At 43.5% G+C, this 23,037-nt stretch overlaps 1 protein-coding gene across 1 annotated transcript in view; it reads left to right on the top strand.

Moving 5' to 3' along the window:
- Positions 1–4,608: 4,608 nt before the first annotated feature.
- mmrn2a (multimerin 2a) overlaps positions 4,609–23,037 on the top strand; it is a 51,126-nt gene continuing 32,697 nt past the window's right edge. Inside the window, exons 1-3 of the mRNA XM_060854112.1 lie at positions 4,609–4,970; positions 20,682–20,804; positions 22,047–22,153. Of these exons, the coding sequence (XP_060710095.1) occupies positions 4,609–4,970; positions 20,682–20,804; positions 22,047–22,153 (592 nt within the window). The remainder of the gene's footprint in view (positions 4,971–20,681; positions 20,805–22,046; positions 22,154–23,037) is intronic.

Genomic DNA, 23,037 nt, shown 5'->3' with positions numbered 1-23,037 from the left:
TCAGCCATGATTTTATTGAATGGTGGCGGGGGCTTGAGGGGCTGAATGGCCTACTCCTGCACCTATTTTCTATGTTTTCTATGTTTCTAGCCTATACTTCCGTGTTAACATGCTTTTCCTTAAATCCTTGTGTCTAACATTAGGTAGTCTGGCAACCCTCCATGTAACATCATTTCTCCCTGCCTCTGCCCTAAATCTCTTACATCTAATCTTCTTCATCTTTGTTTCCTCAAATCATTAGATGCAGCCTGCTCTCTCATGATTTAAAACCCTTCAATCAAATTACATTGTAATATCTGAATGAGAGCTGCCCCAGTTTACTAAGTCAGTGTATTTCCACAGGCCTGGGACTATCTGAGAGAACCTACTCTGGACCCTCCCTAAAATCTTTCCCCAAAATATCAAGCTCAAAGCTGCAAAAAAAAACCTAGTTTTCCAGAATTAAATTTATCCTCTCTACTTGTTTTGGAAATTGGTTCGAGCCCCTGCTTTTCGATGTAAGATATTCAATCTTTCTTCCTTTCTCTCTCCCTTTTAGCATGGTGTAATGCTGACAGTTCAGTGAGGCTGAAACACTCTCCCTCTGTTGCTTTTAATGGTAAAATTGCTTCTTCCATTTCTCCCTCTTTGACTCGCTCTTTCAAAATGCTTTAATTCCTCCCAGCTATTTCCTTCCTGGGTGAAAATGTTGGTACTTCCTCATTGTCCACCCAACTCCCTGCCTCTGAAGGACAACCTTTGTCTTTCTCAGAACTGGTGCCAATGCCTCATTAATGGAAAATCTCTTCCCATTTGTTAAAGGCTAGTCCAGAGAATATTTGTTTTGTAAAAAACTGCAGGTTTTTTTTCCCCACTTATATCATTAGTAGCTCCCAGGTAGACCATGATGACTGGTTCATGTTCCTTTCCTTCCACTATCTTCAGTACCATATACCATCTCCAAGGGGGACTGCAGCAACTCACCAAGACTCCACCAAAAGTACCTACCAAACCCATGACCTCTCTTCCCTAGGCCAAAGGCATCAGATGCATGGGGTCACCACTTGCTGCAAATTCCCTTCTAAACCACACACCATCTGGACTTGGTAATATGGTAGCATTCCTTCAATGTTGCTGGGTCCAAATCCTGGATCACCCTTCCTAATACAATCCCTCATCCACCAACCTGGCTCCAGGCTGGGCTGAGGCTCTAGGTCTGCTGCTAGATCCAGAAGCATCTGAGTAGGGGAGGGATGGCAGATTGGCGGCAGCATCTGGAAGAGTGTCGGATGGGGAAGAGGAGATGTCTTCCGGCCCGGAGCAGCATTCTCTGTCCCACTGCATCTTCAGGGTATTTTATCATTCCTTAATTGGCTTTCCTGAGCCCAGGAGCCATTAACTGAACCATGATGTGTTTTGTCTTAATGTTACTTTTCAAAATAATTATGTCTGACCTCTGTCATCGATGTAGGTGCCGTGGTGGGACAACTTTTCACTGTATGTTTCATGTAAGTATTTATTGTGATGTGACATATAAAGTCCTCAATGACTACTGCCCGGTGGCTCTGACCTCCATTATGAAGTGCTTCAAGGGGTTAAGTTATGACCCAGCCTGCCTCAATCCTTTGCAATTTGCCTACTGGCACAAGAGGTCCATGGCAGAGGCCATTTCTCTAGCCCTGCACTCATCCCTGGAACATCTGGATAATAAGGACACCTGCATCAGGCTTCTACTTATGGACTCCAGGTCTGCCTTCAATCATAATGGACACCCATAAACGGCACGGTGGCACAGTGGTTAGCACTACTGCCTCACAACACCAGAGACAATTCCTGGCTCAGGCAACTGTCTGTGTGGAGTTTGCATGTTCTCCCCGTGTCTCCAGGTGCTCCGGTTTCCTTCCACAGTCCAAAAATGTGCAGGTTAGGTGAATTGGCCATGCTAAATTGCCCGTAGTGTTAGGTGTTGGGAAATGGGTCTGGGTGGGTTGCGCTTCGGCGGGTTGGTGTGGACTTGTTGGGTCGAAGGGCCTGTTTCCACACTGTAAGTAATCTAATCTAAAAAATAATCAGTGAAGATAGACAACAGCACATCCTCCATAAAATCCTCACCATCGGTGCCCATAAGGAGGCATCCTCAGCCCCCTACTGTACCTCCTATACACTCATGATTGTGTGGCCAGACATTGTATGAGCACCAGCTACAAGTTCGCCAATGACACCACTGTTGGAAGCTGGATATCAAACAATGAGAAGACAGAATACTGGAAGGAGATAAAGTGCTTGGTGTGATGGTACAAAGATAACAATCTCTCCCTCAATGTCAACAAAACTAAAGAACTGCTCATCGACTTCAGGAAGAAAGGAGGACACGCCTCGAGCTACATCAATGGAGCCGAGGTGGAGAGGGTTGAGAAGGTCAAGTTTCTAGGAATGAGGATAACCAACAATCTGTCCTGGACCTCACATGTAGATACAACAGTCAAGAAGGCACAATAGTACCTCCGCTCCCTCAGGAGGCTAAGGAAATTCAGCATGTTCATCAGGACCGTCACCAACATTTACTGATGCACGACAGAAAGCATTCCATCTGCATCACGGCTTTATACAGCAACTGCTCGGCTCTGGACCGTAAGAAACTACAGAAAGTTGTGAATGTAGCCTAGACCATCACAGAAGCCAACCTCCCATCCATGGACTCCATACGCACTTCTTGTTTTCGCAGAAATGCAGTCAACATCATTGAAGACCTCTCCCACCTCATCATGCAGAAGATACAGAAGCTTAAACACACACACACCAACGGGTTCAAATACAGCTTCTTACCCGCTGTTATAGAATGTGGAACTAACCTCTTAAATTTCAAATCTAATTTTAATCTTGTTTTTGTACACCTCCTGTGCATCTGTAACTTTGTGTACCTTGCTCTGATCAATCACCCTATGATCTGTATGTACTACATGCAAAACAAGACTTTTCACTGTACTTAGGTACATGTGACAACAATAAATCAAATCTATTCTGGTTATAAAATCCCTATAGTGCAGATAGAGACCATTAGGTCTACACTGACCCTCCCATCCTAAATGCTGCAACCCTGCATTTACAATGGCTAATCCACCCAGCTTGAACACTCTGGGGCAATTTAGCATGGCCAATCCACCTACCCTACACACCTTTGGAAACCCCATACAGAGATGGAGAGAACATGCAAACTCCACAAAGGCAGTCACCCAAGGCTAGAATTGAACCCAGGTCCCTAGTGCAGTGAGGTAGCAGTGCTAACCACTGAGTCACCAGGCCAGCTGTGTTCTAGAGCTTCATCATTTTCCAAGGGGCATTTAGGGCTGGGCAATAAATGCTGGCTGACTTTGTGATGTCCCCATCCATCAACAAATAAAGAAAAAGGTTTCAAGTTATTCTCTGGTCAAACAGAAAGGCGATAGCAAAGCATCCTATGGTTATTGATCAAATCATTCAAACACTACCTGCAATAGCTCATGGTCAGAAGGGATAATCGGGGTAGCTGCAGCCTTCAGTAATCTAGTGAAACATTCAGCAGGTGGTTAGACAACTCAGTGTCAAATATTTCTCGACTATCTTTGGCAGTCAGAGAGTTTTAAAGCTCCTCAATCTAAGATCCTCAATGGTGTGGGTTGTATGTGTTGGCAAATGAGATGAAAAAGGCTGATTGGAGGTGACTGCCCTTTCACAGTATCACTGAATTATTATGGTGTGGAAGGAGACCATTTGGCCCATCATACCTGCAGGCTGGGAATATGGATACAGAAACTGAGATAAATTGAGGAATAATCCCTGCACAAATGTAACCTTGGGACATTCCATAAGGAAGCCAGCAGTTTTTGTGTCAATGTGATAAAGTAATGGCCTGCCAGGTGGTGCAGCTGACTGACTGGTGCCATTTTACTTTTGGGCAGCTAGGTGACCCTGCCTAGACCACGTGTGACTTCAGTCTCACAACCAACGGGGCTCAATTCCCACAGTCGGGATGGGGCCCAGCCCGTTAGTGAGTAATAACCACTGTACAAAACTTAGCAGACCCATTGTCTCCGGTTGGAGTCTATAAAAATGGACAATTAAATGTGGCCTTGTTGCCAGTGATAACCAGATTCTGAGATCAGTTTTATTTTCATTGGTGGGGGGGAATGGCAGGGCCATAAATGAAACAAAAGAAACACTAATCTGAGTGTTTATTGGAATCAAGGAGATATTTAAAGTTAGTTTAACACATGTTATCTGCCCGCCCAACACATTTTGGAAATATACCTTTTTATTTATTGTTTCTCACAATTGGAGGCTTCCTCTTCCTGTTCTGAGTCTGCTGATAAGAACATTCAACCTCGTTCCTGTCCCTTGGTAAAATTAGGATTTGGGCGAGTGAGCTGTTTCCTTATGATGCATTGTACAGAATTGGTGCCAGTTCAAACCTTTGACAGGAACACGGAGGCCCGCATTGTCCCTTGCCTTTTGACATTTCCCATGTAAGCTGGGAGTGTTGGGAAGGTTTCCTTCTCTTCCTTGCTCTTTGTCTGAGATTTTCACAGAGCAACAAAACAACTCAGGCAGTTTGCGGGAACCTTGCTGCCTTTCCCCTCACCTTGAGCAGGAATGGAACGGATCAGCTCTTTAAACCGAGGGAAGAAAATGGCTTTCGGATCCTTTATCGTTTTCATGTGTCTGAGGCAGGTCTGGTTGATGAAGGGTCCGGCGAATTACCCGGGGAATGGTGGCAAGGATTTCTTCAGAGAGGTGGCAGAATCGGACGGGTATCGAGGGACTCAGCACCCCCAAGGTTTTGACCGTATTGAGGGCCGTGCTGACACTGAGCTGGACGCCTGGGGTTATGAAGTGGTTCAGGGAACCAACAAGCCTTTCTCCTACGTCCGAACCACCAGCTCTGACTCATCCATGAGGCGCACCCAGAGCATGGTGACCAACACGCGAGCACCCTCAAAACCCTCACCCGGAAGGCAAGTGATAAAACAGGAACCAATATTATCCAGTCTTAGTGGCATTCCTTATATGCTAGGTTAGGAACTCTGGCAGGAAAAAGCTGTGTTCCGTAAAAGAGCCTTCACCTCGATTAGCTGGCTGCTGCTCCTTGTCAGTGAGTTTAGTTTCGTGTCCGTGAACAATCTCCCCAGAGCCACTTATGGAGGTTATGGAGGCAGAGATAGGGCAGGATGCAGGTAACTTGATTGCAAATAGTGAAAACATTAACCATTCCTCTCACTGACCATTTACTTGGTGTGAGAGTGTACTGCAGGGATTAGGAAAGTCGCAGGGTTTGATACTGTACCTGTGCTGTGTTAGCCTCCCTTGGGGCCGAAATCAGCCATTGCCACTGACAATGACTGTTACACAGACCGTCCTGCTAGAGTGTGGGTCACACCTGTGTGCATATGTGATTGGGTGTGTGTTTTTGTGGGTGTATGCAGGTAGTTCTTCTATAACGCGATGACTATTTTCTTGTGTAACCCTGCCTTATAGAAAAATTGCGCTTAAGAAACAGCGCTAAAAGTGTTGGTGATGTAATCACATTACAGCCAACAGGTGTTTTAAAAGTTTATGTTGTAGAAACAGTGGCCCTCAATTTGTCAGTTGTGTTACAGTGAATTCATGTTAATGAAATGTGCATTAGAATAGAACCTGTATATGTCTGTATGCATATCTGTTTGTATATATGTGTTTGCATGTCTATATGTGTGTTTGTGTATACATGTGCTTGTGTGTATGTGTCTGTATGTGTGCATGTATGTTTATGTATGTGCATATATATTTGTGTACATATGCATATGCGTGTGTACATGTCTGTTCATATATACATATACATGTCAATTTGTGTGTGCATACAAGTATTTTTACATGTGTGTAAATCTGTTATGTATATACATGTACATGTGCATTTATATGCTGTGTGAATGCACCCATGTGTATGTATATAACTGTGTGTATGTATGTTACTATATGTGTATCTATGTGCATGTATACACTTGCATAAATGTATCAATATATGCATTTAGCTATTGGTGTGCATATGTTTAGCCTAAGGATTGAGTAGGCCAGGCCCATACTCACTGGAATTTAGAAGAATGAGAAACAACATATTGAAACATAAAAAATTCTTTCGGGAATTGACATGGTAGATGTGGAGAGGTTGTTACCGCCATGGGAGAGTCGAGGAATGGGTATCTCATCTCAGAGTAAGGGGTTGCCCATTTAAGACAGGGTTAAAAGTCACACAACACCAGGTTACAGTTCAATAGGTTTATTTGGAAGTACTAGCTTTTGGAGCACTGCTCCTTCAGCAGGTAGCTGTGTGAAGGAGCAGTGCTCCGAAAACTAGTGCTTCCAAACAAACCTATTGGACTATAATATGGTGTTGTGTGATTTTTAACTTTGTCCACCCCAGTCCAACATGGCTCCTTCACATGTAAGAGAGAGATGAGGAAGTCGTGAATCTGTGATATTCTTTATTGCAGAGGGCTGTTGAGGATGGGCCAGTAAGTATATTCAAGGCTGAGGTAGTCAGGTTTTTAATTAGTAAGGTAATCAAGGGTTTAGTGGCGAGAATGGGAAGGTGGAGTTGAGGATTATCAGATCAACATCAACTTTCAATGAAGAGTGAAGAAGATTCGATGGGCTGAATGGCCTACTACTCCTCCTGGGTCTACACAGTACCTGCTACAGTGACTCAGAAATCTGACTGTTACATAATGAGTCTGTTTCATTAGGGTCAGTGATTCCTGTAAAAGCGACAGGGAGAGAGGGAGCAGTCACTCATTTCCAAAATCTATTAAGAGATGTTGGTGTGTATCTTGGAATGTGTTAATTCACTGCAATGCAATTTGGCAGTTTTCTGTAGATCTGGGTAAAGGCAGTGGTCCCCAGTGACTCCTAACCTGGGGTTCGACATGGCTGAATTGGTTCCAAGAATGTTCCAGAATATCAGCTCCCAACAACATGAGAGCAGTGAAGTCAGCAGTGCTAATAGCTGGCAGGTTATCCCTGTACCACGTAAGAGGAGGCAGGGTCAGTATATAGCCATGGCCACTCTGACTGTGCTTGGCATTACCCAGGCTGCAGATGACAGAGTGCTATAACTGGCCCCAATGCCATCAGCATTTTTATTCTTGTACCATCTCCCTGTTCTGTTGAGATTTTGTGAAAAGCGGCCTTTTGCATTAGATCAGGTTTGTCCCTCCCAAGGCGGAAGTGGACACTGCAGATGCTGGCGATTAGATTCAAGATTAGAGTAGTGCTGGAAAAACACAGCAGGTCAGCAGCATCTGAGGAGCAGGAAAATCGACGTTTTGGGCAAAAGCCCTTCAACTGATGAAAGGCTTTTGACCGAAAAGTCGATTTTCCTGCTCCTCAGACATTGACCTGCTGTGTTTTTCCAGCATCACTCTAATCTTGACTTTGTTCCTCTCCACACAGGGCTCCCCTGTACAACAAACTGTAACCTCTGTAAAAGAACAATAACCTGTCATTCACAGGAAACCAAGCTCCACTATTCCTGAGTCATCACAAAAGTAAGAATTTGATCAAACCACCAATTTGTACTTCGCTGTCCAATCCCAGTTAAAAGAATATGCACACTAGGGTTATCAGTTCATAAGAAAATAATCATCTATTGTAACTAAATCACTTACAACCAATCGTGATACAATTATGAATTGTTAACTTTTGATTTTATGACATAAACTTTTAAACTTCTTCCTAAAACTCATAAATACCTGCAATTAGGCACACAGCAACAAGACAAAACACAAACATCACGACTGGGGATAGAGGACAAAGCACAGTCCTGGCACCAGTCTGGATTTGAGAGAGTGTGAGAGAGTACTTCTTTTTGCAGGGAAAAGGCCTGGCACATCATAAAAAGACATTTTTTGTTTATACTTGCTTTTGGATTGTAAACCAAAATGGGAAAAGGATACTGCTTTAAAGCAGGGAAACAGTGGAAGGAGATATTGCAGTTTTGAAGTAAGTTGTATTTACACTTGAATCGAGAAATAGAAGATGATTGCTAGACTCATCAGCACTTCGTGTGTGTGTGTGTGTGTGTGTGTGTGCGCGCGTGCGTGTTTGGGTGTGCGTGTGTATGTGTGTGTGCGTTTGTGTGTGTGTATGTGTATGTGTATGTATGTGTGTGTGCGTTTGTGTGTGTGCATGTGTATGTGTGTGTATGTGTGCATGTGTATGTGTGAGAGAGAAAGAGCGTGTGTGTGTGTGTGTGAGAGAGAGAAAAAGAGAGTGTGTATGTGTGAGAGAGGAAGAGAGAGACAGTGTGTGTGCATGTGCGTGTGTGTGTGTGTGTGTGTGTATGTTCAAGGCACCTTTGCTCAGACACAGCCTGTTAACTAGTTTTTCAGTCAAGATTTCTGTTAATTGAACAGGGGGTCATTGAAGAGGGAGTGTTCCCACTAAACATAGAAAGACATGTATTTTGATAACAAGGGGAGGTGATGGCCTAGTGGTATTATTGCTGAACTATTAATCCAGAGACCCAGATCATTTTTTGGGAACTTGGGTTTGAATCCTGCCATGGTGGAAATTGAATTCAACAAAAATCTGGAATTAAGAATCTAATGATGACCATGAACTGGTTGTTGGAAAAATATCATCTGGGTCACTAATTTCCTTTAGGGAAGGAGAGTGCCATCCTTACCTAGCCCTGACATGTAACTCCAGACCCACAGCAATGTGGTTGGCTCTTACCTGCCCTCTGGGTAATACATGCTGGCCTTACCAGGGGCATCCTCATCCCCTGAATGAATAAAAACCTTGACTCAACCATTGGATGTTGCAAAGCCAATTAAATACATTTTGAAATCTGCAGCAAACACAGAGAATACTGGAGAAACTCAGCAGGCCTGGCAGCATCTGCGAAGAGAGAGACACAGAGTTACTGTTTCAAATCCAGTGTGACTCTACTTACATAAGGGTTCTGAAGTGGAGTCATATCAGACTCAAAACGTTAACTCTGTTTCTCCCAGCACAGATGCTGCCAGATGTGCTGGGTTTTTCCAGCACCCGCAGTATTTTGCCTTCACTTTTTGAAGTGTAATTGCTATTATAATGTGGGAAACACAGCAGCCAATTTTCACACAGTTAACTGCAACAGACAGCAATCTTTTAGTCATACAGCATGGAGAAAGGTCCTTTAGTCCAACTCACCCAATGCTGACCAGGTTTTCTAAACTGAACTAGTCCCATTTTCCTGCATTTGGCCAATATCCCTCTAAACCTTTTCTACTCATGCACTATCCAAATGTCTTTTAAATTTTGAAACTATATTTGCATTTATCACTTCCTCTGGAAGCTCATTCACCTTATTTATGTCCCTCATGATTTTATAAACCTCTATAAAGTCACCCTTCAGCCTCCCATGCTCCAGTAAAATGTAGTCCTATCCTATCCGTAAATCTCAAACATCTTTGTAAATATTGTTTGCACCCCTTCCAGTTTAATAACATCGCTCCCAAAGTAGGATGAGCAGAATTGTATGCAGTACTCCAAATGCGATCTCACCAATGGAGCAATATTGGCCAGGGTGGCAATGCAGTCTTTTACAATGCAAGATGAAGTCTTGGCTTAATAGCTCATCCATGAACTGGCACATCTGACAGTGCAGCAGTCATAGAGTCATAGAGATGTACAATAGAAAAGCAGATCCTTTGGTCCAACTCGTCCATGCCAACCAGATATCCCAATCCAATCTAGTCCCACCTGCCAACATCTGGCCCATATTCCTCCAAACCCTTCCTATTCATATACCCAACCAGATGCCTTTTAAATGTTGCAATTGTACTAGCCTCCACCACTTCCTCTGGCAGCTCATCCCATACATGTACCACCCTCTGCATGAAAAAGTTGCCCCTTAGGTCTCTTTTATATCTTTCCCCTTTCACCCTAAACTCTATGCCCTCTAGTTCTGGCCTCCCCCACCCCAGGGAAATGTCTTTGCCTACTTATCCTATCCATGCCCCTCATGATTATATAAACTTCTATAAGGTCACCCCTCAGCCTCCGAAGCTCCAGGGAAAACAGCCCCAGCTTGTTCAACCTCGCCCTATAGCTCAAATCCTCCAACCCTGGCAACATCCTTGTAATTCTTTTAAGTTTCACAACATCTTTCCAATAGGAAGAAGACAGAATTGTACACAATATTCCAACAGTGGCCTAACCAATGCCTAACCAGTGACCTAACTAGTGGCCTAATAGCTGCAACATGACCTCCCAACTCCTGTACTCAATACTCTGACCAATAAAAGAAAGTATACCAAACGCCTTCTTCACTATCCTATCTATCTGCGACTCCACTTTCAAGGGGCTATGAACCTGCATTCCAATGCCTCTTTGTTCAGCAACACTCCCTAGGACCTTACCATTAAGTGTATAAGTCCTGCCAAGATTTGCTTTCCCAAAATGTAGCATCTCACATTTATCTAAATTACTCTACATCTGCCACTTCTCAGCCCATTGGCCCATCTGGCCCAGATCCTGTTGTAATCTGAGGTAACCTTCTTCGCTCTCCACTACACCTCCAATGTTGGTGTCATCTGCAAACTTACTAACTGTACCTCTTATGCTCGCATCCAAATCATTGATATAAATGACAAAAAGTAGTGGACCCAGCACTGATTTGTGTAGCACTCCACTGGTCACAGGCCACAGTCCCTCTGTATTATACTGGGTTTTTTTTCCCTGTGCTCTGGAGTGGAATTGGAACCAGGAAACCTTGCGACTTTAGCGGTGAGCTCCCTACAAGCTGAGTCATGGCTGAGACAGTAAGTGTATTCCAGGTTTATCTCGGTGTTTCCAGGAATTAGCGTTTCACATTCTGGACTTAGATGTGGGGATTGTCAGTGGGACACTTTTTAAAAAAAAAGAGTAAACTTTTCTTTATCAATTGTGAAGGTTTCAGAGCTGGAGAAAAGGTTATTGGGGTGGGTGGAAACCTTCAGAAATATGACCAGAGGAGGTACTCAGGCTTTGGCTCGATTGGTTGTTCACTGCCCATTTGCAGGAACTGATGCTGTTGCTGGGTGAAGAGGATGCAGACAACATCAAACTGAAAACTCTGGAAACGGGAATAGGAAGAAGTCCAAAGAATTCAACGTAACTTCATGGGGGATGGGGTGAAACAGGATCAGGAAGTCATTATCATGGGAACTGAAAGTTTCAGAGAGTGGCGTGGGCCTCCATACAGAGTCCAGACACTGGCAGCAAATGAAAGACACAACAAGAAGGGGGCGGGAGTGTTGCTGCTGCTGACACAAGCTTCATTGTATCTGCACTCCATTCTGTTACCCCAATGCACTTGTATAGTGCGATCTGCCTGTAAAGCATGTAAGACTATACTTTTCACTGTACCTCAGTACATGTGACAGTAATAAATTAAATCAGATCAATGTTGGAGCTGCGAATTGCTGCTGTAATCAGACTGTTAACAGGGCGAGACTCTGGATCAGTGGTGCTGGAAGAGCACAGCAGTTCAGGCAGCATCCAAAGTGCAGCGAAATCGATGTTTCGGGCAAAAGCCCTTCAACAGGGTGGGTCCAATGGACATACAGAGAATGGCCACTCGGAGTGGGCCTGCTCTACTTTAACTGTGTCTCTCCTCATCATATCTCTCCTCTCCAAACCTGCACGAGATTGGGTTAAAAGCCAAATGTTGTGCAAAACCAGCTGGTTTGGTTTTGGTGATGCGTTATTTGTCCCAGATGACCACTGCTGGCAGCTTAAGGTATATGCCACCTGTACCAGGGCTAAGGGCTGTTTAAGGCAGTTCAATGCCTTTGATCTTCCTTTGACTTGGGTCGATCTAGTGATTACTGATAGAGGATACACCACTGTGGAGGAGAGGTATGTTCACAGTAACAAACAGGTTTATTGAAAATAGCAGGAAGTACAACTACATTTCTAGGATCTATTAAAGATAAATCTGTTCCCTCTAAAAACTGGAATTGAAGTCCTTGTCTCCACCCTCAGACTGTATATGTGCACCAGCAAATGGAGGCAAAGTCACATGAACATTAACCCCTTCAAAACCACTACCTTATACGATGGATCTAAATGCCACAACCAATCACGGTGAAACATTCAGAAGAAGCTTCACTCTTGGGTCAGCAGCTCATAGAAATTTAGCAAGACTTCATTCTGCAAGGGGCCAGCACAGACCAACGGGCTGAATGGGTTCCTCCTGCACTGTAACAACTCATCACTCGAAGAAGGAACTCCTGCAGTAGGTTTAATGAAAAGTGTGCAAAAGAATTCCGGCTACCCTCCCCATTACACCAGAATGTTGCTGGGAAAAGTAAGGAGTTTCATTGTTGTGAAAACAATTCCGTTTAGTTCCCTACCTTGCCACCCGCTCATTATTATTTAATGACGAATTCTCTGTTGTCAATGATGTTTGGCAGAGAATATTTCTTATTGTCTTTTTGGATTATTCTGTTGCTAGATAATCTGGGTTTTGAGATCATGTTGGTTTGCTACAGGACAAAAGGCCATTCTGCCCTGTTACAAGCATTTCCTCACCCTTCGTTTGTAAACACAGGTTAGTTTCAGAGTGAGGAGCCCCTGGTTTAATTGCTGCATTATTGTAACAAAACGGGGTCTCAAAACAGCTCCCTTCACTAAGTACCATTCGTTCCTTGGGTCCTGTGAATATGACTGAATTGATTAGATTACTTACATACAGTGTGGAAACAGGCCCTTCGGCCTAACAAGTCCACACCGACCTGCCGAAGCGCAACCCACCCATACCCCTAAATTACCTAACACTATGGGCAATTTAGCATGGCCAATTCACCTGGCCCACACATCTTTGGACTGTGGGAGGAAACCGGAGCACCCGGAGGAAACCCACGCAGACACGGGGAGAACGTGCAAACTCCACACAGTCAGTCACTGAACCCAGGTCTCTGGTGCTGTGAGACAGCAGTGCTAACCACTGTGCCACCCACTTGGATCAGAATCTACTTCTGGAGAAGATTGCTTTTAACAGTACCTACTCTGTGCATCTGTGGGGATGATGTGGAGGAGCCAGTATTGGACTGGGGCGGACAACATTAAAAATCACACAACACCAGGTTATAGTCCAACAGCTTTATTTGGAAGCACTAGCTTGAATGAGCAGCACTCTGAAACCTGTTGGACTATAACCTGGTGTTGTGTGATTTTTAACATCTGTGGGGAGGCACTGTACCTTGTCCCCAGGTAGAGAGAGCTCCCTGTACAAAACTGCACAGTGAAACAGTTTAGTTGCTATCAGTGAGAGATGACCCTGCAGTTAGCAATAACAGGGTCAGATCGCTCTGTTTCTGCTGTCTCCAGGCTGAGGGCATGGCAGTACTGTGCCTTTAAGAGAGATTTGTTCTGTATTGTTTCTCTGGCAGAGAGGCATTGCCACAGTATTGCCAGTATATCTGCTTCAGCTGGCAGTAAATGGCTTTGAGCTCCTTAAGGTTTTTTTAAAAAAATGAGACAAAAGAAGTAGGAGTGGGAAAAGTCAGCCTCACGCAGATCCAGGGTTTTAGTTTTGCTTTCAGTTGTTGAACTCGGGATTTTGGAGTTGAAGCTGCTAGATACAGCGCTCTCTCAGCTGCAGCAAAAAAAAACTTGAGTTCTCTTTCTGCCGCTGGATTGTTTCTTTTGATGTTCCTTTCCCCTGGTCTGGAGCAGAGATAGCATGTGAGGAAGGTCTGTTTTACTGAATTTGCCTTTGCCAAGGGTATATCTATAGGGTACTGCTATATTGGAACAGTTGATGAGGAGTGGTTTAATAATATATTATTTTATTAAATATTTCAGTACAGTTAATGATATGCCAATTATATTTTTGTTTATATTTTAACTGGGATAAAGAATAAAATAGGTTTAACTTAAAGCCTATTAATGGACCGATCAAATCCCATCTGGAACATAGATGTGCCTTTCAAAAAAAATAAAAAGTTCGGGTCTAGCTATCTCCTTGTGGGGTTTGGTCTGGTCCATAACCAGGAGAATCCACAAACACTGAGCTACACACCATACTTTTCACCCGGTGCTGAAACAGACTCTTTATCCCTATACACTATACATCTTGTGAAATAAAGACATACACCAGAAAATACATATCTTCAAATAGATTAGACCCAGTGTTACAGCTGATGGAGCCCACCTTCAGCATTTCAACAATTAATTAACAGGATTCAACAAGAAACAGACTTTTTAAACAGTTAGCATTTTCCTCCAGCGTTGTCCTAGAGATTGTAGGATTGTCAGGGAATGCTGAGTTGACTGTTTGCCTATGGTTTGCCATTGTGTTGGCTTTGAGTGATTGTTGCATTCTGTTCTTAGACACAGTTAGTCTCCATGACTCTGAGGAGTCTTTCAAATACATTCTAATTATTCATCCAAAGCCCAATTTCACCTCCTAAGATCAGTATTCCACACATGGTGCCTTATATCTAGTTTTCTGACCGCATGTATACTCTTCTTAATTTGTTTTCCTTCACAGGATCATCCACCTCCTTCTAGTTTCATATCAACTCAAAATATAACCAGTTTGTTTGAGTTTGTGGATCCAGACCATTTATTTATTCAGCAAATGGGAAGATGCAGTGCAACAGCCTCCTCCTTTGCAGAGGTGATGGTGATGAGTCTGTGGTGAGGACACTCCTTGACAATGTACAGCATTGGCTGTGTCTTTCCACAAGTGTTTTTCGGCTTTCTACTGAGGAGCCATGATAGATGGTGCTTGTATAGAGACCCTGGCTCGTGCTGAACCTGTTTAGCAAGGATCACTCTCACTATGGCATTTCAGAGCCTGTCCTTGGCACTAAGAAGACAATGACTATACGTGTTTCTCATTCCTGGATCCATTATGTCCAGACTGCTGGATCTCCCTAGGTGGCGGGGGGGGGGGGAGGAAATCGGTCCATGTGGATCACTGAGATAGCAGACATCATTGACTGAAATGGATGGGACATCATAGTGAGGTGTAGCACAAACGACTTCAAACAACGGCTTGGGGTTTATTTCTGCTGACAGGTAGCAGGGAGATGGTGTTTGCAAGGACAGGAAGCCGAGGGAGAGCATCTCTTCCAGGAGGATGTACAGTGCATTGATGTGTTCAACTGAGTGTCAGCAAGATATAAGTGAGTGTGTGTGTGAGAGAGAGTGTAGGTGCGTGGGTGTAGGTGGTTATGTGAAGAAGTACATTTGTGTGTGTGTATAGGTGAGTGTGTGTAAATGTGTAGGTGTGTGAGAGAGAGTGTGTGTGCAGATGTGGGCGGGTGTGTGTGTGTGTGTGTGTAAGAGAGAGAGAGCACGCATGTGTAGGTGTGGGTGGGTATATGTCTGTGTGAGTGTATGTGTGGGTGTGTGTGTGGATGTGAGAGAGAGAGTGCATGTGTATGTGTGGGAGAGAGAGGTGTGTGTGTGTGTGTGTGTGTGTGTGTGTGTGTGTGTGTGTGTGTGTGTGACCTTTGCCAGACCATTGCAGAGTACTCTCATCATGGACAGTGATGGGGCACGTGCTGAGCTCCAGAGAATTCTGGGACATCACCCAGTTACTTAAATCCAAAACAATCCCAATACATGGGACAATCCAATCAGCAATCACTCCATGGGGAGGCCGAGGTGTAGTGGTGATCCCACTAGACTAGTAAACCCGAACCTGAGGCTATATTCTGGAGCCATAGGTTGAACCTCACCATGGCCAATAATGAAATTTGCATCCGATAAAAATCTGGAATTTAAAAATAAACTCTTCTTAGTTGTGGCAAAAACCCATCAAGTTTGTTAATGTCACAACTTAACTGGGAAGACAGTACCAATAATCCAGAAAAAGTCATCACTCAATGTACATAATCCCGAAGAAATGGCCAATTTGTGCAACTGACTCAGAAGAAAAACAATTCAAACCAGATCCCTTCAGTAACAGGAAAAAAAAATTGATCATAATCCACATGAGCAGCAAAAAGAAACATTTTGTACAAACATGTGAATCATCGGTTAGAGTAGCCTGTTCAGTCCCTCAAGAGAGTGGTGCTGGAAAAGCTCATTCCTGATGAAGGGCTTTTTGCCCAAAACATCGATTTAGACCATAAGACCATAAGACATAGGAGTGGAAGTAAGGCCATTCGGCCCATCGAGTCCACTCTGCCATTCAATCATGGCTGATGGGCATTTCAACTCCACTTACCCGCATTCTCCGTAGCCCTTAATTCCTTGTGACATCAAGAATTTATCAATCTCTGCCTTGAAGACATTTAGCGTCCCGGCCTCCACTGCTCTCCGTAGCAATGACTTCCACAGGCCCACAACTCTCTGGCTGAAGAAATGTCTCCGCATTTCTGTTCTGAATTGACCCCCTCTAATTTTAAGGCTGTGCCCACGGGTCCTAGTCTCCCCACCTAACGGAAACAATTTCCTAGCGTCCACCCTTTCCAAGCCATGTATTATCTTGTAAGTTTCTATTAAATCTCCCCTTAACCTTCTAAACTCCAATGAATACAATCCCAGGATCCTCAGCCATTCCTCATATGTTAGACCTACTATTCCAGGGATCATCTGTGTGAATCTCCGCTGGACACGCTCCAGTGCTAGTATGTCCTTCCTGAGGTGTGGGGCCCAAAACTGGACACAGTACTCCAAATGGGGCCTAACCAGAGCTTTATAAAGTCTCAGTAGCACAACGGTGCTTTTATATTCCAACCCTCTTGAGGTAAATGACAACATTCGCTTTCTTAATCATGGATTCAACCTGCATGTTTACCTTTAGAGAATTCTCGACTAGCACTCCCAGATCCCTTTGTACTTTGGCTTTGTGAATTTTCTCACTGTTTAGAAAGTAGTCTATGCCTTTATTCTTTTTTCCAAAGTGCAAGACCTCGCATTTGCTCACATTGAACTTCATCAGTCATTTCCTGGACCACTCTCCCAAACTGTCTAGATCCTTCTGCAGCCTCCCTACTTCCTCAGTACCACCTGCCTGTCCACCTATCTTCTTATCATCGGCAAACTTCGCTAGAATGCCCCAGTCCCTTCATCCAGATCATTCATATATAATGTGAACAGCTGCGGCCCCAACACCGAACCTTGTGGGACACCGCTTGTCACCGGCTGCCATTCCGAAAAAAGAACCTCTTATCCCAACTCTCTGCCTTCTGTCAGACAGCCAATCCTCAATCCATGCCAGTAGCTCACCTCGAACACCATGGATTTTCCTGCAGATTTTCCTGCTCCTCAGATGCTGCTTTGCATTTCCAGCACCACTCTGATCTTCAGCAACTGCAGTCCTCACTTTCACCCTGTTCAGTCTCTCAAGCCAACTGTGTTATTCAATCAGGCCAAGGTTGATTGTAACCTCAAATCTGTGTTCCTGCCTCCCCTGACACCCTTCAATGACCAACTTAACAACAGTCTATCTACCTTTGCCTTCAAAATATTCAAGGACTCTGTTTACAGCATCTTTTCTGGACGAGAGTTCCTGTCGGGGAAAAGTTAACATTATTTGCCTGGAAGCCATTTTCCTGATTCGGCTGAGAGTTCCATTTTCTGTCCCCAGGCAGAACTTTGCTGGCTGTGCATTCCTTACTATGAGGTAATGTGAAAGGTTGTCCTTATCTTCCTTCTCAAGATAGTGTCTCCTCTCTTTGCTGAATGATCAGCGCAGGCTGTAGAACCAGTCAAGCAGTCATAGACTTTCCAATTAGTCCCCCTTCCTTCTCTAGTTATTGCCTCTTCACGGTCATTCAGCCAATTAGGGATATTTCTGCTTAGTATTAGCAATCTGAGTAACTAGAGCAGGTGGTGATACCATTTGATCTGTCCAATTGTAAAATGCATAACAGTGCTTTAGTTTTGAACTTAATGACTAACCTCTAATTTAGTACCAACTTGTAAGCTTGCCAAACTGTGTAATTAATGGTCAGCTCCTATCTGTTTTCTCTATATAATCCTGTAGTATCCTGATGTCCTTCGGAATAACACTGAGCCACAGTTAGGACAGTGAATTCCCTGTGATACATCGTGTAATAAACTCATCAGTTTGCAAGGTCCGAGTCTTGAGAGTTTTCTTCAATAGTTCCAAAGACTCTTAATGTTCTGAGGGGAAAAGAAATTGTTATTCTCAGTTTTACACAGGAGGCGCTTGATTTTTAAACAGTAGCTGCTAGTTCTAGAAAGAGGAAACGTTCCTCCATCAACTCTGTCAAGACCCCTCAGGATTCTATTTGTTTCAATCAAGTCACCTCTCATGCTTCTAAACCAACAGATGGAAGCCCAGTCTAGTTACTATTTCTTCATAAGACAACTTGCCATTTTAGGTATTCTAGTAAATCTTCTCTGAATTGCCTCCAATGCATTTAACGTCTTAAATAAGATGACCAATGCTGCACACAGCCCTCTAAACGTGTGTAACCAAAGGCCTAAATAACTGAAGTATAACCTCCCTAGTTTTTATTCAATTCCCCTCAACTGGTAACATTCTATTAGCTTTCCTCATTACTAGCTGTACTTGAATCCTGACCTTCTGTGCTTCATGCACAAAACCCCCCAGATCCCTCTGAATTTCTGAGCTAGTTTCTATTTCATGTAACTTAAACTATACCCTTCAAATCCCCACATGCACATGCATGCATGCACACACACTCATGATTAAGACAGACAAAATACAAATGATTTAACACATATACTGGGGTGAAACAGTGTCACCTTATCTTAGCCTGCTGGACACACTTGCGTCATTCCTGATGAAGGGCTCTGGCCCGAAACGTCGAATTTCCTGTTCCTTGGATGCTGCCTGACCTGCTGTGCTTTAACCAGCAACACATTTTCAGCTCTGATCTCCAGCATCTGCAGACCTCACTTTTTACTGAAACAGTGTAGATACAGGGTAAGCAAAATCCTGAAGGTTCAGATGACAGGAGGAAAGTTATATTTTCCTCCACAATCCTTTTTATTTTTGCAATAATGACATACTGTAGAGTGACAGTCATTCTTGAGTTTGATGGTTGATCAGGTGAATGTGGAATAAATAGAATAAAAGACCTTTCTTTTCATTTTTCTTGAATTTTCTATCTCTTAAAGAGAGAGGGAGCGAAAGATGGTTTTCGTTTGTAAGCTATGCATATCTTTTTTCCCATAATTGCATGCTTTTAGCACCTGCAGCCCTTTAACACTCACCACCTCAACCAAAGGCTGTTGTCAGGCAGAATTACCTCAGCCTCCAATGTTTGTACTTACTACTTCAAAAAGTAACATTGTACTGTACAGATTGACAATATGGACCAGCACCTGATCTTTCACATTGTCAAGTTTTCCTGGTAAAGGGCAGTTTTTAGAAATAGACAATTGGCAATAGGTACAGGAGTAGGCCATTCTGCCCTTCGAGCCTGCACCACTATCAATATGATCATGGCTGATCATCCTTAATCAGTATCCTGATTAGTCCCAAAAGAATTAAAAATACATGGTCTCTTACAGCGAGGAAATCTACACTCCTTCCCTAGTTTGACCCACTTCAAACCATTCACAATGTGGGTTGACTCTTAACTGCACTCTGGACAATTAGGGATGGATAATAATTGGCCAGTGACACCCACATCGCATCAATGAATAACAAATAAAATATTGTAGGCAAAAGTGAGGACTGCAGATACTGGAGATTAGAGTCAAGCTTAGAGTAGTGCTGGAAATGCACAGCAGGTCAGACAGCATCCAAGGAGCAGGAAAATTGACGTTTTAGACAGGAGCTCTTCATCAAGAATTCCTGATGAAGGGCTCCTGCGTGGAACGTCGATTTTCCTGCTCCTCGGATGCTGCCTGACCTGCTGTGCATTTCCAGCACCACTCTAAATAAAATATTGTGACATACCCCATTTAACCAGCATCTACTCAATCACTCAATTTATTATCCCTTCCCAAGGTTTGTCCTCACTTCCTATAACTTTGGGTGTTTAACTAAAATCTTTTGTGCAGAACACCAATAAGTCAGGAGTCTGAGTACAAGATGGTTTTCCACAATTCACTGGTCAAAAAACAATTAAGGACGTTGGCTAAACAGGAACACCTTCTCTCAATCTATGTTGACTGCAGTTCACTAACCTCTGACCCTTGGGTTCATTCTTGATAATCCAGTTCCACTATTTACAAGGTGCACAGCCTACTCCCAATAAAAATGGCCTTGCTTCCAGCCGTGGAACACTGCCCCTAGTTTCACTATAGGGATCATCATCAATTGTTACAGAAGGCACGCACTTATCCCTTTTGGGGAACTCTGTACAAATCATTCTTTCATTTAGTATAGAAATCAATCATTGATTATATTACCAACCTCAACTTTGCAATCTCAGTTTTTGGAATCTCAATGTGTCTTTGATGACTGTTACAGAAGGCTTTAAGAACTTAGGTTTGATTACTCATAGAACCTCTACAGCGTGGAAACCAAGTCATTAGGCCCAAGTTCACACCAATCCTTCCAAACAGTAACCCACCCTGACTCATTCCCTAACTCTACATTTACCCGTGACTAATGTACCTAACCCACACATCTCTGAACCATTATTGATCTTAGAATTTCAGAATTATTTTTACATGTTAGATAATGCAAAGAACCATTAATTTCTATAAATATAACCCTTGGAACAGTCTACACATTTCTTTTTCTCCCCTTGTTTTAGGAACTGGTGTGCCTTTGTGAAATCCAAATTGTCCTCTACGGTGGTTTCATGTGGAGTCGAGCGATTTGTCCAAAGAGCTGTGGAGCCCTGTATGAGCGGGATGGTGAATTGCCCAAGGGTGGTGTAAGTACCAACCCAGATTTCACACTGGACACTGGAGAGTGAAGGGCTTGCATCTTGTACAGTGAGTGATTTCTCTAAAGGAGTGGGAGACAAGGTAATGTTGAGTGTATCGATGGAGGTGTCCTGTGGACTAGAGGATGCGGACCCTGAAGGATGCTTGTGAGCTATAAAATTGGAGAGTGTGCTTTCTAGTAAGGGGTGTGTTTAGTAAGAGACCTGGAAATATGTATTTGATTTAATCCTGCGATTTAACCTGAACCTGCAGCCAAAGTTTGACCTTTGAGCACCATTGCTGATATGAATTGCAGACCTTCCAATCTCTAGCAGATATTCTGATACCTTGCAGTCGATGAACAGCACCACTAGCCTTGGCTGGCTACTTAACCAACCCTGCTGTCTCAGAGTAAAGGTGTTCATGGAGCTAGCCTTGAGGTTGTTCACTGGGGTGGGGTGGGTGCGGCAATGAGCCACTGAAGAATGTGTGAGTAGCCCCATGACCCTCTCAGTAACAACATCACCTCATGTATGCAGGAAAAAAGAGTTTCTGTGACAATGTTTAAGTCTTGAGGGCTGTGGAAGGTGACAGATTTGATTCTGAAGTTTGAAAATGCATTAGGTTGGTAAGATGTGGAATTCTCAATCATTACAAGAATAAAATGGTAATCCATCTATTTCAGAAGAGCGCAGGGGCATCTCAAAGGCAAAACATTTTCCTCACTGTTCAGATCAGTCTGTGCTTTTCTCTCCCCCGCCCAGTCTCTGATTTCATGGATTTAGCCTCCCACCTTCACCCTACATCACCATGAGGATCCCCTAAACTCTGTTACTGGACCAAGTCCCACTCACTCATCACCCCCCCCGCTCACTGACCCGATTTGGCTCCTTGTCCACTGATGCATCAAATTTAATACTCACCTCCGCGTTTTCAAATCCTGCAATCCTCCCTGGCTCTGAAACCTCCTCCAACCTGATAGACCTTCAGGGTCTCCACGCTCCTTTGATTTTAATTGCTCCTTCATTAGCTGTCCTGCATTCAGATGTTCAGGTTCCAAGCCCTGGAATTCCTTCCCTAAACTTTTCCACCTCTCTGCTCCTGCCTATTTAACACAATCTGTAAATAAAGTTCTGCGTCTTTGACCAAGGCTTTGGTCATCGGCTTCAATATCTCAGCTTCTACTGTGTTTTGATGATGTGTTTGTAAATCTAGGTTTTAAGATGTTAAAGGTGCAAATTGTTGTTTAGGTACCAACCAGCTCTAAGACCCATGTACAAGGTGAAGCAAATGATTGTGACATCCTTGGAGTGGAAATGCTGTCCTGAGTATACAGGACCCAACTGTGAACACACAGGTAAACCTCAGCATTGCCATTCCTAAGTCTGTACTTCAACAAATGGTTTCCACACCCAGGGGACAAAAATACCTCTTTGTAGACAATGGTGCTACATGGGAGGTGTGATGGATGCAAGATTCAGCGATTGTGCAAAGGGTGAGGTGCAACAGATGCATTGTTTAAGACAGATACCTAGAGGACATTAAGTACAAGATCCATCCGGAGAATTGAAAGCTCTTGTGGTATAATGTTAGCATCCATATCTTTGAGCCAGAAGACTGAGGGTTCAATGGATGCATCATAAAATCTCTGAACTGGTTGATGTAGAAAATATCTACAACCTGAGACACTCAAGGTTGTTGGTCCCAGTTACAGAGTTGTGACCTGTACTTGGATGCACTGATAGTTTGTGCTAATCTAGCAGTCAGAGGGACACATCATTAGTGTTACAAGAGGGTCAGTGTTGGTGGGTTTTGTTTGGAGGGACTCCAGGGACTTGCCATATATTCTTTGGAGAAGAATGGATTGGATGGCCCAATTCTGGATGAGGTTTGAGATGTGGTTCAGTAATGCTCAGTGTACTACGTTGGAGGAGTTGAGAAATTTATTATAAAGTTCTACCTCACGTTCTTCGAAACACCTGTAAACAGTGAGTTCCTCAAGTGGTGAAAATGTGCAGCCTATTAAACTGCGCAAATATAGAATGTCCGTTCTAATCCAGGAAACAAGTCCTCTGTTAATATTTTTCTTTAAAACTACAGATTAGCGGAGATTAGACTCAATGAGTGGAGGGTATACAGTAAGAAATGGATGGGTGTGAATTGACGAAAACTGGACTTTAATTGAACTTTCTGAACAGAGAGACTACAGTGAAGTTAGTTCAACACTGGCTAATGGTGTGA

This window comes from Hemiscyllium ocellatum, chromosome 43 (genome assembly GCF_020745735.1).
Source record: "Hemiscyllium ocellatum isolate sHemOce1 chromosome 43, sHemOce1.pat.X.cur, whole genome shotgun sequence".
NCBI lineage: Eukaryota > Metazoa > Chordata > Chondrichthyes > Orectolobiformes > Hemiscylliidae > Hemiscyllium > Hemiscyllium ocellatum.
The sequence above is the reverse complement of the archived record's forward strand: the minus strand, read 5'-3'. Positions and strand labels throughout refer to the sequence as shown.